Below are 16,591 nucleotides of genomic sequence, written 5' to 3' on the forward strand. Positions count from 1 at the left end.
TTGCAGATAAAGTGGAATGTATTTTTCTCAACAATAATAATAAATTAAAATAGATACTAAAAATATATATAAAATAGATACTAAAAAAGTTCATAGAAAAGAAAGATTATGTGTTTATTATAATTACATGACGTTTCTTTCTGACATTATTTAAAAAATGGGAAATAAAAATTTATAATTATCTTATTAAACTTTTTATAAGTATAAATATGAGACATTTACAGGCTTACCTGTCTTTACATTTACACCCAGTGATAAGGAATAATACATCGTTGATGGTACAAAAGAAGCCATTAAAAGTGTGATGACAAATTTCCGACTGAATTCATTGTAATTAATAAAGGCAACTTTCTCTTCGTAAAAGTTATAACAATTTTCATTGAAATCAGATTTAATATTTTCTAAAAATTCTGTTAATGATTTTCTCTTGATTTTGCAAATGCTCATTTTGAGAACAGCTACCACATTGATGAATTAGAGAATAATAATCATATATAAAATTATGCAAAGTGGGCAATTTTACAATGAGATTTTTAAATTCCTAATAGTATTTATACCTTCTAACGTTTTTATATAAAATACTTTGATTCCTGAAAAAACTGACCTTAAGAGCCTAGTGTATGATAAAAGATAATAACTTTGAAATAACAGTATTGTTACGTTCTAGAGGACGAGTTTTAATAAGTAGTATATGTAATGCCTGTTTGTGCTCACTTTGCATTCACCGAGTTTAACCGGGACCAGGTTGGATCGTTTCTCGTTTAAAACAGTGATAAGATCTGGCAAAAAGCGTACGATAAAGAGGGTGGATTGAGGAAGGTTTGATGCAAGGGAGAAGATTTGGTAACCGCAGCTCTGATTTATCAATAACTTTAATGAAAATAAAGATGATTTGTGACTTACAGTATGTGGTACAATGGCTGGTCGTTCTCGAGATTGCGCAGGAGGCTTGGGCTGCTTCTTTCTAATGGAAGTTTGAACAACTCAATGACTCGAAAAGTAAATTATTTATTGTAGACCGATCAATAAAATCGAATAACACTCGTACACTGGATAGCTGGACGCTAGTAGTGAACGTGGAAATTACTGAATAACTATAAGTGACGACCGAGTTATAAAATGACTGGTAAAATATAAGTTGAAGTCAAACTATAAGTTGAAAAGAAAAACTGAAATGTGAGAAGTAAGACTATAAGTCAAAAGTGAAAACTTAAAGTGAGTAAAACTGGAAGTGAAGTTAAAACCGTAAGTGTAAACTATAAGTTGAGTGAAAAACCGTAAGTTGAAAGAAAAACTGTAAGTGAGTGCGGGGGCGATGTCCTTCTGGCTTTTATAGCCCCCGAAAGTCCTTCGGGGAAGGGGTAGCTCTGGTACCCCTACTCTTTAGCTGGCCCAAGCTTCGCGTGCATCCCCATTCGAGAAGATTCTTACGTCCTCATAGACTACTAATACATGCTTACATATTTATAACATTCTTACATACATGTATATATTCTTATAGATTAACGCTTCTGCATTTCTATCTTCATCATATTCATCATAAATCTTTGGTCAATAATACTTTGTCTCTTATTACTCGACTATATATCATCAATTCTTAATCAGCAACATCTTATTATTCTCAAACAATACGTTTCATTATCTTTGATAAACTATATACTTAACATAATTCTACATTGAGACGATTTATTCATAAGTTCACATATTAGTCATGCATTCAATCATACGCGTAGCTTCGCAAGTTACATTGTCTTGAGGCGAAAATTGTGAAGGATTATCTTTGGTTTCAGAATGTTCTAAAAAGTAATATTTCCGTTAGGCCTACGTGACTTTTGCCAGTGTCTCTTAACTTGGCAACACTCAGTCGTGGGAAAAGAAAGGACGAGGAATGGCTCGAGAGAATTGTTTATAATATTTTGTTGCAAGGAGGTATGGTCATTCTCAAGGATTTCGGTAAGGGTTGCTTCCCTGTGTTGTAGTTGTCATTTTTATGTTAGGTTTCATGTTTTGAAACATAGGCGGGGGTTCTCGTTATTATGAATGTGAGAGTGAGAGAAAGACGAAGAGTGCGAGTGTATGGTATGCGTGAAAACAATTGATGAATGTGAAAGATGTGTGAGAGTATGCAGCGATATCGGTATGAGTGTGAGTGCGTGCAGCGATATCGGTAAGTGTGAGTGCACGCAGCGATATCGGTATAAGTGTGAGTGCGCGCAGCGATATGGATATGAGTGTGAGTGCGTGCAGCAGTATGAATATGAGTGTGTCCAGTAAGAAAGAAAAGCGAGCGTGCACCCCGAAGTCTCTCGAATATTCCCGAACCGGAAATCGGGAAAAGGTCTTTTGTTTAATCGGTCGGGAATAGTCTGGAGATTTCGAGAATGATTGACGGAAGTGATTGGGACCATTGGTGGGGTGAATGTGTATATAAGCGCGGCGAAGAATGCGGTCTTCGCCTTCTTGATTCGGTGCTACTATCTGTGAGTGAAAGAAGTGTAATTCGAGTGTTTCAACTATTATTACTTGCTTTTCTTATCTTTTCTATCTCTTTATTATTATATTAAACATTTATTCTATTATAATAAATACTTATATTTTTTAAATTTAAATAAATCTTACATTTTTGGGGGCTCAGCCGGGATAGAATCGATTTCACGAGCGTGTAAGTAATTATTAGTTGGAAGTGTTAAAGTGTCTAGTGCATCATGGAATCAAGGGGGACATCACAAGAAGATGTATCTAATACGACTGTTGTGGCAGCAGAGCCAGACGTCGATCAGATGAAGTACCTGGAGCTGAAAGCCAGCTTGAAGAGAATGGGCTTAAGCTCAAAGGGTAGAAAGATGGAGTTAGCGGAACGCTTACGAGCAGCTAACAATAAAAAACAAGATGACGATGATGATGAAGAGGATTCAGAGGATGATGATACCGAAGACGAAGAATCTATCATCGACGAAAAAGAAACTTCTGCAAGGGCAATGCAGATGTTGTCTTTTAAAGACGTTGAAGAGTCGGTCAACACATTCAGTGGAGACGGAACAACTAGCATTAAATGCTGGTTAAGAGAATTTGAAGAGATGGCTGAAATATGCCAGTGGGGTAATTTACAAAAGATTATCTATTGTAAGCGATTATTACGAGGACCGGCGAAATCTTTCGTACGGTATGAAAAGTGTTGTAAGTCGTGGAAACAACTGAAGAGGGCATTAGTAGAGGAATTCATGGAAGTAACAAACACATATAAGGTACATGAGACACTTAGAAGACGACAAAAAAAAGCAGATGAAACCTATCAAGAGTACATTTATGAGATGTGTGAAATTGCCGCTCAAGCAGGTGTCGATAAAACATCTACGATACAATATATTATCGACGGCATTCAAGACGAAGAAATAAATAAAACAATTCTGTACGGAGCTACAACGATCAAAGAACTAAAGAAGAAAATTGCATTATATGAAGTTATGAAAGAAAAAATGAAGGAGAAGACGAAAACGACAAAGACGCAAGGGACACATGTTATCAACGAGAAGGGGAAGCAGTCACGCGGACCACCGTCGGAAACCAACGGTGAACGCTGCTTTAGTTGCGGAGGGTTGAACCATCAGAGACGGAGTTGTCCACTTAAAGATAAAGGAACAAAGTGTTTTAAGTGCAATGAATTCGGCCATATTTCGACAGCTTGTCAGAAGAACGAGAAGCAACAGGACGCGTCGGAGAAAGTGTGTGGTGTGAGTATGGAAACCAAACGGAAGTGTGTAAAAGAGGTGCAAATGGGAAACGATATAATTACAGCGCTAATAGACACGGGTAGTGACATAAGTTTAATAACGACAGAACAATATTTTAAGGTAGGCACACCGAAATTAGGTAAAGAGATTTTGCGTTTTCAAGGTGTGGGCTCTGATCTAATTAAAACATATGGTGTGGTAGAAACGAGTATTATTATCGATAAGAAAATGTATCCGATCAAAGTTCACATAGTTTCCGATGCTCTTTTAGATCATAATTTACTAATAGGCAATGATTTTTTGCGGAAGATGAATGTAACGATAGACGCCGGTAAAGTTTCCATTAGTGACGCGAACGCGGTTGCGAAGACAGACAACGAGGTACACGAAATCTTTAAAATCAATGCGTTTAACGACCGTAGCGAAATGGATCTGTCTCATATTGCAAGTGTGGAAGAAGCGAAACCGTTGGTAAAAGACCATAAACACGCGAAACAGATAACACAATGTTTGGAAGAGAGTGCTGAAAGTGTATTACCTAGTGCTGAAGTTGAAAAGTGTAAAGGGTTCGGTAAAAAAGAAGAAATTGTGTCCCCAGTCAAGGATGAGATCATAGAACAGGTAGTCAAAGAGGAACCTAAAGAAGATGTACATGAAGGGATGGTGATTAGAGAAGGAGTGATATCGGAACCTGTTAGAAAAATTCAAGAGAAAATGGAAATCAAACCAGAAACGAAAATTGTCGATTTGGTAAAGATAACAAGGGAAGAAATCAAGGAGGAGATGTCAATGATGGATGTAGCTGAAGGTAAACTTGAAGAACCTTTAGTAATTGCAATAGTATTTCCAGAAGAAATTGAAAAAACAGTCAAGATTGAATCCACGAAAGAAGAACATGAGAGGTGTTGGAGACGTACGAAAGAAGATGTCCTAAAAGCACAGATGGTAAACCATAGATTGATCAATAAAAAGAGAACTGCCGCTATGCGATATAAAGAACGAGATTTGGTTGCGATACGACGAACGCAATTTGGACCGGGATTGAAATTACACCCGAAATATTTAGGACTATATGAGGTAATTACGGTGTTAAGGAACGATCGTTATATGGTGCGGAAAGTGGGGGAACATGAAGATCTATATATAGCATCGACTGTAGCCGATTCGATGAAACCGTGGACTCAAGAGGCAGAAAAAATGTGTAACGAAAACGGTTAAAGCTAATCGTATATCTGAGGACAGATATGTTTGTCAGAACGGCCGAGTGTGAGAGTGAGAGAAAGACGAAGAGTGCGAGTGTATGGTATGCGTGAAAACAATTGATGAATGTGAAAGATGTGTGAGAGTATGCAGCGATATCGGTATGAGTGTGAGTGCGTGCAGCGATATCGGTAAGTGTGAGTGCACGCAGCGATATCGGTATAAGTGTGAGTGCGCGCAGCGATATGGATATGAGTGTGAGTGCGTGCAGCAGTATGAATATGAGTGTGTCCAGTAAGAAAGAAAAGCGAGCGTGCACCCCGAAGTCTCTCGAATATTCCCGAACCGGAAATCGGGAAAAGGTCTTTTGTTTAATGGGTCGGGAATAGTCTGGAGATTTCGAGAATGATTGACGGAAGTGATTGGGACCATTGGTGGGGTGAATGTGTATATAAGCGCGGCGAAGAATGCGGTCTTCGCCTTCTTGATTCGGTGCTACTATCTGTGAGTGAAAGAAGTGTAATTCGAGTGTTTCAACTATTATTACTTGCTTTTCTTATCTTTTCTATCTCTTTATTATTATATTAAACATTTATTCTATTATAATAAATACTTATATTTTTTAAATTTAAATAAATCTTACATGAATGTGAAGGAAATATTTGGAGAGGTTTTATTTTAGTTGATGGTTTTTTTACGCCTATGCATCAGTGAAATTTATGAGTTAGCTAATGGGTCCATGTAAGGAAATTGAAGAACGTTGGTGGCTGTTGAAAACTTTTAGTCTTTACATGACGAGTCTCATATTCAATTCTTTTTCCTCGACATTTGTTTATTCGTTGATTGCCTTTCCTCGCTGGTTAAAAGAAAGAACTCTATTCAGCAGGAAATATTTCTGTGGTGATAGATATTGGTGCAACGGAAAATCTTAGTTTAGTGTCAGATTCTTATGCATGACTTTGGAGTGAAAGCGGGCACGTGCGTCACAGGAGAAAGAATGGTGGACTTTGTTCTAGGAAAAAGGTTCTTCAGGAGATAATTTATGGTTCAAGCTTGTGTCTGGCACGGGACAATCTTTCCAATAGTTTATTTCAATATAGAGAATGAATATTCGAGTAATGCGAGTAATGATTATTCTCTTATGCGTACTACTTATAATTGTTTCTATTGTTATTCATGTGAACTACTGGAATGATGTCTCGCGCAACTGGATTTATATCACTGCGAAAAATTTGGGTAGACGAGTCGTGGCGGAACGTCACAGTATCTACAGTTTTAAGTGTAAATACAACAAAAATTACATACTTTTTGAAGTAAAAACTTCTTTAGAATGGGAGTGATCTGAAAAGTGAATAAACGGAAACGCAGCTATGTAACGGCTGCTATACTAAATAACGAGAGAAAGAGAGACAAACATAGGATGCGAGAGCATGCGAGAGAGACGGAATATGGCTATACAGTTTTTCCTATTCTCGGTCTCCTCTTTATGCTATGCTTCGTAGTTATCACTCCTGGTTGTATATGTGTGCGTTTGTGTGCGACTGCATACTACAAAGCGTGGACACGTATTCTTTCGATACTCGAAATGTTTGTAGGTACGAGCGATAGAAGGGTAGAAGAATAAACAGAGATAAGCACGTAGGTATGTGACAAAAGTATAAGGTCCAAACGAACCGACGGTCGAAATAAAGAAAGAAAGTGAGTGGTCTGTTTCTTTTTTTTTATTTTACCAAACGTGTCATTTCTTTTCTGTTTAAAAATGTTTCTATTTTATTGAAGAATTAATATTAAATTATTTATTTCGCAAATATTATTATAATTAACAATTATGAAATATATAGAATATAATTATTGTATTGTCTGCAATATTTTATATAAAAATGAAATGATTATCAGAAATATCAGAGAAAAAAAATTAAACAACATTGTAGAATACTTTTCTTATAAATATCCAAAGACATGTTTTTTAAATATAATGTTTGCGTATTTAGGAAATTTATACTAATTTTTCAATAAAATAGAAAAGTTTTTAAATAGAAGAAACTAGACACGTGACAAAAACATAAAACCTTATATACTTTATATTTCCAATAAAAATACAATAATATAACTTGTATTACCAATATAGCAAAAAATTATAGAAAATAAATTTTTTATAAAAAATGTTTAATATGATAAAATAAAATAACGGAAATGATAAATAGATATTAAGATCGTTGTAATTCAAAATCTGATGAAACGAAGAAAATACTACCACAATTGTTCCCTTCTTTAACAGACTCTACAGTTATTAGTTGCAACACAAAAAGAAATACTTGTGTATGGTAACCCATGATAAAGATATCTCAAATTCAAAGTGTGAAAAAAAAAATTCATTTACTTGAGTTTCAAAAAAAAAAAAATTATATTTCCTTTGGTTAGAAGACGACATATTTTTCTGTCGATAAATATTTTGAAAATATTAGTTTTCGTCAGCTACCTACACCCCAAGGTCGGTTCCTTATCATGAGAAAAGAATTATAAAAAACAGGGAAGGTCTGTTGAAATTCGATTTACATTTATTATCTTTATTATCGATGCGATAATATTCATGCCTATAGTTTTTTTTTTTACATGTCATATCTTATCTATTAAAAAATGTTTCTATTTTATTGAAAAATTAGTATTAGTTTTCACTTCAAAAAAAAAGGATTACCAGATACATCAGAGAAAAAAAATTAGAGAATACTGTGGAATAAATGAGGAGCAGCTGACAAATTCCATTCAAAAGCAAGTAAATTACTGTCACATTTTTATATTTTGCTTCTTTATAAAATATATTTGATGCATAAAGACAAAATATGTCTATTAAATTTGATTTTTATATGTTTTTATAAAAAATATCCAAAGAGATGTACTGACCCATGCATATATGAAAATTATATTATAAATTGTGATATTTGCGTATTTAGGAAACTTATACTAATTTTTCAATAAAATAAAAACATTTTTAAGATGTTGAACGCCTAGGGTGAATCGGTGAAGCTTACCACGGAGCTGAAATTTGAGACTTGTAGTGTACACAGTTCGATAAGCTGAGAGAGCGATACGATTCAATGCATTTTTTAGATTTTTCGTTGTTCAGATCTTTATTTAAACGAGAGTATTTAGAAAGATAAGTTTGTGGTCCAAAGAATAAGGACGAGATATGTTATAAATAATAAGGGTCTCGAAGTGTGGTAGGCTACAGAGTTGAAAAAACATTTCTAGACAATATCTTTATTAGATCTTTCATTGCATTTTACCAGAACCTTCGTTCAGTCCAGCAGTATTTTCCATATGTTTTTCGTAACGTCTTTATTTCATCTATCCTAAAATGTTTGTTATATAACGCAAGAATGTAGATGAAAACAGGAAATAGAAAACCATACTAACAAAAAAAAATTTATATCTGAGTTTCAAAAAAAGGATTATTTATTTTTACCTAATTTCTGACGAATTATATTTCCTTTGATAAACATCCTACCATTTTGGTGACTATTTATAACTATCGCATTCAGCATTCCGTTTTTATTGCTAGAATTGTGAAAAGTGCACTTTTTATCAGCTATTCCACTCATAGACCCATACCGGTGGCCTTTATTATATTTAGTAATAATATTATAATAAATAAATCCTACAATTATCTTACTCTTAAAACTGTCCATTCGTCTCATTCTCTCGAAACTTAGATTTTTGAAGGTTTCACTTCTAACACGTGTGATCTGCACACATGATTTTTTTTTAGTAATTATAAGAATTTAAAAAAGAAAAGTTTTTATAGCGTGAAATTTTATATATTTTATTGATATATTTATTGTTTAATCTATTTAAAATGTACGGAAATTGCATGAAAGGAATGAATTCTCCACTTAAGTTTATAGACCGAGAAGGGACAAGCTTGTTAATAAGGAAAATTCAGGAGAGGAATAAGAGTGTAAGTTAGAATATAAAGGAAAATGAGAAAAAGAAAAAGCAAACAAAGTAGCTGTAGGAATTACAAGAAAAAGTGAAAAAAGTCAAAGAAGGAAAGAGTTAAATTAAAGAAATCTCCAGAAATTCTTGTAATTCTTTGTGCAATTTCATTTGTGTATTAGTGTTTGTCTACTTTTAAACTTTATGATATTTTTTATTTTATATTCCATTAGTATAGGAATTAACAGTTTTTGTGATTTGAGTAGCAGTGAAAAAGAAAAGATAAAAGTATAGTATTATAAGAATGGACTAAAGTAAAAGTGGTATATTTTTTATATATACATGAATTCTCAGTTTAACACTTTGAACGCCATGTCCGCCCTCGATAGCGGACAGTAGACTTTCCGATTAAGCCGAGTCAGTTATTCCTGGCTGGCAGCGTATAACATGATATTTTTAGGCGGCGCGCTTGGTTTGACAGGGACTTCCTTAAAAATAAGCGTGGTGCTCAACGTGTTAATACTACAATCTTAACTTTTTCTATGCTTACAAACTTACAAGAAAAAAGTTATACGACAGAAAAAGACAAAAGTAAGTATAAAAACGAGACTATTATTACGTTTGATTTGGTAAATGGTAAAAAATTTTGTTGTTAAAGCTAGATTGCCCATGAAAGTCATTTGACTGGTTTTTAATTTTAATTAGAAAAAAAATTAGGTATATAATTATAAAATTTTTTAGAATTTTGTTGACTTTATATACAACATATACATGCGTTTATAATAATTTTAGTCATCTCCTCCTCATTCACTTTGGTTCACTCAGTCATTTTGACTATTTGGGAAATTAAAAATAATCAAGTGACTCTCATTATTAAATTGAGTTATTTATGGTCAGCAAAGTCGGGCCCTGAATTTTTTAGAAGAACTATGGTTATATAAAAATTCAAGTAATTTCTATGATTTTTCGTTTTGACAATAGAACCGAAAAAAGTATGCGCCTAAAAACAAATAAATTTGCCTTGGTTTCAAAAATATGGGATAAGTTTATTGAAAACAGTTAAATTTGCTATCAACCAGGGCAAACTATACCAGTTGACGACCAATTATTTCCTTCAAAAGCCAGGTGCAGATTTACACAGTATATGCCTAATAAACCCAACAAATTTGGCATCAAATTCTGTTTTTTTTTTATCTTGCATTAGATGTTAATAGCAAATGTTTTGAATGGTTTTCCTTATATAAGAAAAGATTAACATTATTGGGAAAAGATGAACAACGACCATCGTCAATGCTTCTAAATCTTGATTGATTTTTATTGTAAGCAATAATTTTTTATTTTGCCTGAAACCAAAAAAAATATTATCTTGATTGATCGAAAAAAATAAGAATTAAAGATAATCTTGTTTATTCATTCTATAATGTTAGCAATTTTAAAAATTTTTTTTTTTTAAATAAAATACGCTTTATTAATTCTTTAATTTATTTAAAAAATTATTTATTTTTGTAAAAAATTTTAAGAATTAAAAAAAAGAATATAACTTCTAATTAATATTTTAACTAAAAAAGATATAATTTAAGGTAACAAATAAAAAAAAATTTTAAAAATTGTGCACACCACGTTTAACAATCCTTTAAACTTTTCAAATAACTAAGTTTTGTGAGAATAAAAAGAATACAGAATATCAAGAGTAAGATTATTGTAGGATTTATTTATCATGATACTTTTACCATATATATCAAAGAACATTAGTATGATCTTAGGATAAGGGTAGCTGACAAAAACTATCACTTTTCAAATTGTATCAATTAATATAGAATGCCGAATGCTATAACCATAGATAAAAACAATATATATATATATATATATATATATATATATATATATATATATATATATATATATATTATGTAAAGAAAGACTTACGGTTGGGATTTGTAGAGGGAAAGAGCGTGAAAGTGAGCGGAGGTGAAATAGGGTGGAAGTGAGTGAATAGAGCAGTGGAGGAGATAGGGAAGGTCAGAGCAGGTAGAAGGAAAGTCAAAGGGAGCAGGAGGCAGAGAGAGATAGGGGGAATTGGTGAGTGAGAAGAAGAAAAAGGTGAGAAAGGGAAGCAGGTGAAAGCGAGGTTAGGAGTTTGTGGCGACGACAGCGACATCGGTGGAAGAGAGTGGAATCAGGTTGGAGGAAAGATACGGTAAGGCAGGAAACAGGCAAGCGGATGAGTGAAGAGAAGGGGATAGGAGGTGAGAAGAAGAGAGGGAGGAAGACAAACGCGGAAAGGATGGTTAGAACGAGAAGTGAGAGCCGGGGGAGAACTGCGGGAGTGAAGGAAATGTGGATGAGAAAGAGAGAGATGGAGGATGAAGAGGAAGAGAGAGCGTTTAGAAGAAGTCAAAAGATATCTAGGTCGCCGGGGAGGGGTGAGGAAGGAAGAGGTGGCGTGCAAGAGAAAAGGGAGGTGGAAGATGGGCAAGAGGAGCGGATAAGGGAGATGGAAAGAAGGGAAGTTAGAGTGGAGCTGGACCAAGAGTGGATGGAGGAGGTGATGAATATAGTAAAGAAAGAGATTAGTGGGGTGGAAAAGGAGCTAGAAAGAGTGAGAGGGGAGATGGCGGAGAAGGAAACGAAATGGAGGGAGGAGATGGAAGGGAAAGAAGCGAAATGGAGGGAGGAGATGGAAGAGAAAGAAGCGAAATGGAGGGAGGAGATGGAAGAGAAAGGAGCGAAATGGAGGGAAGAAAGAGAGAAACTGGAGAGAAGGATTGAAGATTTGGAGGGGAAGCAGGGGAAGGGGATAGGGGAGAGGGTAGCAAGGTAGGGGTAGAAGCGGAAAAGAGGGTGGCAGGGGGAGCAGTGGATATGGGGGCGAAGAAAGATGAGGGGGAAGGGATTAGGTGGAAAGTGAAAGAAATGGAGAAGAGGATGGAGATGAAAGAAAGGGAGGATAGGAGAAGAAATTTGATAATTAGGAGAGTGATAAGGAGAGGTTCTGCGAAAGAAACGGCGGAGAGGTTGCTGGATAGAATAGGGGCAGGAGTGAAGGTAGAGGAGGTGGAGGAGATAGGAAGAAGGAGGAGGGAAGGGGAGGAGACAGTCCTGAAGGTGAAGCTAAGGAACGTGGAGGAGAAAAGGGAAGTGATGTGGAAAAAGAGCAAGCTTCAAGGGAGGAGGGAGCTATTAGGGGATGATTGGACGTGGAAGGAGAGGAAGATGCAATGGATGCTTAGGGAGGTGGGGAGCAGAGAGGCAAGGAAAGGGAGGAGGGTAAGAGTGGGGTATGGGAAGATATTCATAGATGGAAAGATATGGGTATGGGACGAAGAAAAAGAGGAGTTGAAAAATGGTAGGGAGGGGGGGGTATGAGGGAATAGAAGGAGAGAGGGAGGAAAATCAGGGGGAAGGGAAAGATGGGAAACGAAAGATGGGAAAAAACTAATGGAAGGGGGGGGAGTGGGACGGGGGGAGGAAATTGGAAGATAGGGTTCTGGAATGTAGCAGGATTAATGAATAAGGATAAGGATTTTTGGAGGGTAATAGAAAAGTGGGAAGTAATTGTTTTAATCGAGACATGGATGGAGGAAAAAAGCTGGGAGAAGGTAAGGAGAAGATTGCCGGGGGGATATGTGTGGACGGTGCAGGGGGCGAAGAGGAGACATAAGAGGGGCAGAGGGATAGGGGGAATGGTCGTGGGGGTGAGGAAGGAGATGGCGGGGGAGGGGGAGGGTGAAAAGGAGGAAGAGGAGGAGGGAATCATGGTGAGGAGGGTGAAGGCTGGGGGAGAGGTTTGGACGGTGGTAGCTGTATATGTGAATGGAGATATGGAAAGGAAGTTGGGGAAGATAAGGGGATGGATGGAGTTGCAGGGGCAGGAGGGGAAAGTAATTATAGGAGGTGATTTCAATGCAAGGACAGGTGAGACAGGAGGGAGAGAGGGAGGAGAGGAAGGGGAAGAGGGGAGAGGTAGAAGGTCCAAGGATAAGGTTATGAATAGGGAGGGGCGGTTGTTAACGAGTATGATGGGAGAGGTTGGTTGGGAGATTTTGAATGGAGGTATTGAGGGTGATGAGGAGGGAGAGTTTACATATACGGGGGGGGGACGGGCACGGTGATTGACTACGTGTTAGGGGATGGGAGTACGAGGAGTGGGATAGAGAGGGTAGTAGTGGGTGATAGGATAGACTCGGATCATCATCCGTTGATAGTGACCATGAAGAAAGGAAGGAGGGGCAGTAGAATGAAGAAGAGTAGAGGAAAGGGAGGGAAACGAGGCAAATGGTCGGAGGAGATGAAAAAGGAGTATCAAAAGGGAATAAGTGAAGTAAGATTAGAGAAGGTCGGAGTGAAGGAGATAGTGAAGGAGATGACAGAGAAGGTGAAAAGAGAAATGGTGAGGAGTGAGGAGAAAGGAGGAAGAAGGGGAGGGAGAAGGAAGGAGGGATGGTGGGACGATGAGTGCAGGGGGATGAAAAGCGAAACGAGGAGGGTATTAAGGGAGTGGAGGAGGGGGAGAGGATCAAGAGAAGAGTACGGGAGAAGGAAGGCAGAGTACAAGCAGCTGTGTGAAAGGAAAAAGGAGGAGGAGAGAGACAGGGTGATGAGAGAGATAGGGGAGGCGAGGACGGAACAAAAAGTTTGGGAGATAGTGAACAGAGGAAGAATTAGGAGGAAGAAGGTGAGCGAGAACATAGGGAAAGAGGAGTGGAGAGAGCACTTCATGAGGTTGCTGGGTGGGACGGAGGAAAGAGTCGTATTGGATACAGGGAGGAGGAGGGGAGAAGATGGAGAAGAGGAGATAAGTATGGAAGAGATGGAGAGGGTAGTAGGGAAGCTGAAGGAAGAAAAAGCGGCTGGAATAGATGCAATTCCTAACGAGGCCTGGAAGTTTGGAGGAAGAAAGGTGCTGGAGATGATTAGGGCGGTCTGCAATGGGGTGTGGAGAGGGGAGGGCTGGCCGGAGGAGTAGAAGGAGGGGCTAATAATTCCGATAGTGAAGAGAGGAGAAGGGGAGAAGGTGACTGACTACAGAGGCATAACACTCATGCCGTCTTTGTACAAAGTGTACGCAGCAGTTCTAGCAGGCAGGATAGAGGAGGAGGTGGAGAGGAAGGAGCTGGTGCCGCAGAACCAGACAGGGTTTAGGAGAGGTCTAGGAACGATAGACAATATATATGTCTTGAATTATCTGGTGGGAAGACAAGGAAGGAGAGAGAGGGGGAAGCTGGTGGCGGCGTTCCTGAACTTCAAGGCGGCTTTTGACTCGGTGGATCGGGAGGTGCTGCTGCGTGGGATGGAGAAGAGAGGGATAAGAGAAGGGCTCAGAGATAGGGTGAAGGAGGTGTTGAATGAAACGGCGAGTAGGGTGAAGGCAGGGGGGGAGGAGGGTGATAGATTCTGGACGGCAAGAAGGGGTCAGGCAGGGATATCCAATGAGCCCGATGCTCTTTAACCTCCTGACTGCAGACTTGGAGGAGGAGCTGTTGAAAGGAAGATGGGGAGGGGTTAAGGTGAGAGGGAGGAGGATTTGCTCACTGGCGTATGCAGACGATGTGGTGTTGTTGACGGAAAGGGAGGAAGAGATGGAGAGCATGCTGAGGCGAATGGAGGGATATTGTGATAGGAAGAAATTGGAGGTCAGTGTGGAGAAAACAAAGATTGTGAGATTTAGGAGAGGAGGGGGAAGAAATAGAGAGATTGATTGGAACTGGAAGGGGAAGAGAATAGAGGAGGTGAAGGAGTTTAGATATCTGGGCTATGCGTTCAGGAAGAATGGAGGTCAAGAGGCGCATGTGAAGGAGAGGGTGAAGAAGGCAGGGGTGGCTATGAGGCAGATTTGGGGATTGGGGAAGAGGATGTTCGGCAAGGATTGGGTGAGGAGGCTGTGGCTTTTTGACAAGCTAGTGTGGACGGTTTTGAGTTATGGAGCGGAAATATGGGGGTGGGAGGAGAGGATGGAGATCGAGGGGGTGCAGGAAAGATTTTTGAGGTGGACTATGGGGGTGGACTGGAGAACACCAGGGTATATGGTAAGGGAGGAAGGGAAGAGAGACAAATTGAAAATAAAGGCGGCGAAGAGAGCGTGGAAGTATGAGGAGAAGTTAAGGAGAGGAGAGGGAAGTGAGCTGGCGAGAGAGTGTTGGAAGGAGGCGCTGGAGAGAGAAAGGGAGATAGAAGTACGGAAATCAAAGTGGGAAGTAGAGAGGATAAAGTTCAAAGAGAGGATAGCGCAGGACGGGGTGGAGGTGGTGGAAAGGTGGGAGGAGATTGAGAGGGAGGAAAGAAGGCGACAGGAGGTTGAGAGATTGGAGAAGATATTGGAATCGAGATACAACATGTGGTACAAGACGGTGGTAGCGGAGGGTTTGCCAGGATATTGGGTAGGAAAGTGGAGTGAAGAGAGAAAAAGAAGAGTGGCGAGATTTAGATTGGGGAATAAGATGAGGGAAGGGAGATACTGGGAAGAGGAGGAGAAGAAAAAATGTAGGGTGTGTGGTTGGGAGAGAGAGACATGGGAGCATGTGTTGGAGGGCTGCAGTTATGCCGTCGGGGAGGAGGACGGGAGAGGAGTGGAAGAGAGGATCAAGGAAATTTTGGATGAGAGTGGAATGGGGGAGGAGTGGATGAAGAGGATTGGGAGCATGAGAGAGAAGAAGGAGAGGCAAGGAGGGGAAGAAGGGAGGAAGAAGTGGAGGTTTGGAACGGGTGAAGGGGGAGGGGAAGAAGAGGAAGTGAGGGAGAGGGTAGTGTTAAGTTAGGTTAAGGAGATAATTGTTAAAGGAGTACAACCCTTCGGGGACGCAGTAAATATCTATCTATATCTATTATGTAAAGAAAATATTGAGTCAATAAGTAAGTTTTCAGCGTTTTTTAATAGATAGTGTTACGTGTAGATTCCGGGCAGAAATGTCACATCTCATGTGTCATTTTCTAAGCTTGTGTACCTGCTAACAACATTGTATCATCATATTTCGCATTTCTTTAGGCGTCTTATATTTTCAAAAGCAGAAATATGGCAAATTATGTGCCAAATAAGCATCATTTGCGAGAAGCGCTGCTTCTATTCTTTAATATGAAGAAAAGTGCAGCTGAGGCCTTTCGTTTGCTTCTGGAAACTTACGGTGCGGAATGTATTGGTGAATCGACGTGTCGTGTGTTGTTCAAACGGTTCAATAATAGTGATTTTAACATTGAAGACAATGAGCGCTCCGGAAAGCCCAAAAATTTTGAAAACGACGAATTGGAGGCTTTGCTGGATAAGGATCTGTGTCAAATTCAAGAAGAGTATTCTGTATCATTGGGCGTCACAAAAAAATAAGCTATTTCCCTGCGCCTGAAAGCTTAAAGATTCATCCAAAAAGTTGGAAATTGGGTGCCGTACGAGTTAACCCTTTCGCTTCTGCTGTCAAGTCCGCCGAAGTACTGTCACTGAACGGAGGCGCGCGCCGCAAATACGTCCAGTATGCGTTGTTGCTGTAAATATGTTTTCCTGACTCTTAAATTACTATTGTGCCGAATAAAACAATCTTTGCTACAATATAATGAGTATAATTTACATTTTTGATATGAAAACATTTATAACTTACAAAGTTATAGGTAATATTTTAATTATGAATTATTTATGATTCAAAAACAAGTTAATATATTAATGTAAAGTGATTAGTAATATAAGTACGTATGATAAATTTTGAAGCACAGATCTATACATAAGCCAACATCGCACTCTTTAT

At 38.3% G+C, this 16,591-nt stretch overlaps 1 protein-coding gene across 1 annotated transcript in view; it reads right to left on the reverse strand.

Annotated features, from left to right (window-relative positions):
• The window catches only part of LOC107071314 (odorant receptor 13a-like), a 42,953-nt gene extending 42,506 nt beyond the window's left edge, over nt 1–447 (reverse strand). Inside the window, exon 1 of the mRNA XM_089178967.1 lies at nt 231–447. Within this exon, the coding sequence (XP_089035093.1) occupies nt 231–447 (217 nt within the window). The remainder of the gene's footprint in view (nt 1–230) is intronic.
• Nucleotides 448–16,591: the final 16,144 nt, after the last annotated feature.

Source organism: Polistes dominula, unplaced genomic scaffold (assembly GCF_049000335.1).
Source record: "Polistes dominula isolate Pdom_NZ unplaced genomic scaffold, Pdom_raw_medaka contig_18, whole genome shotgun sequence".
Taxonomy (NCBI): Eukaryota; Metazoa; Arthropoda; class Insecta; order Hymenoptera; family Vespidae; genus Polistes; species Polistes dominula.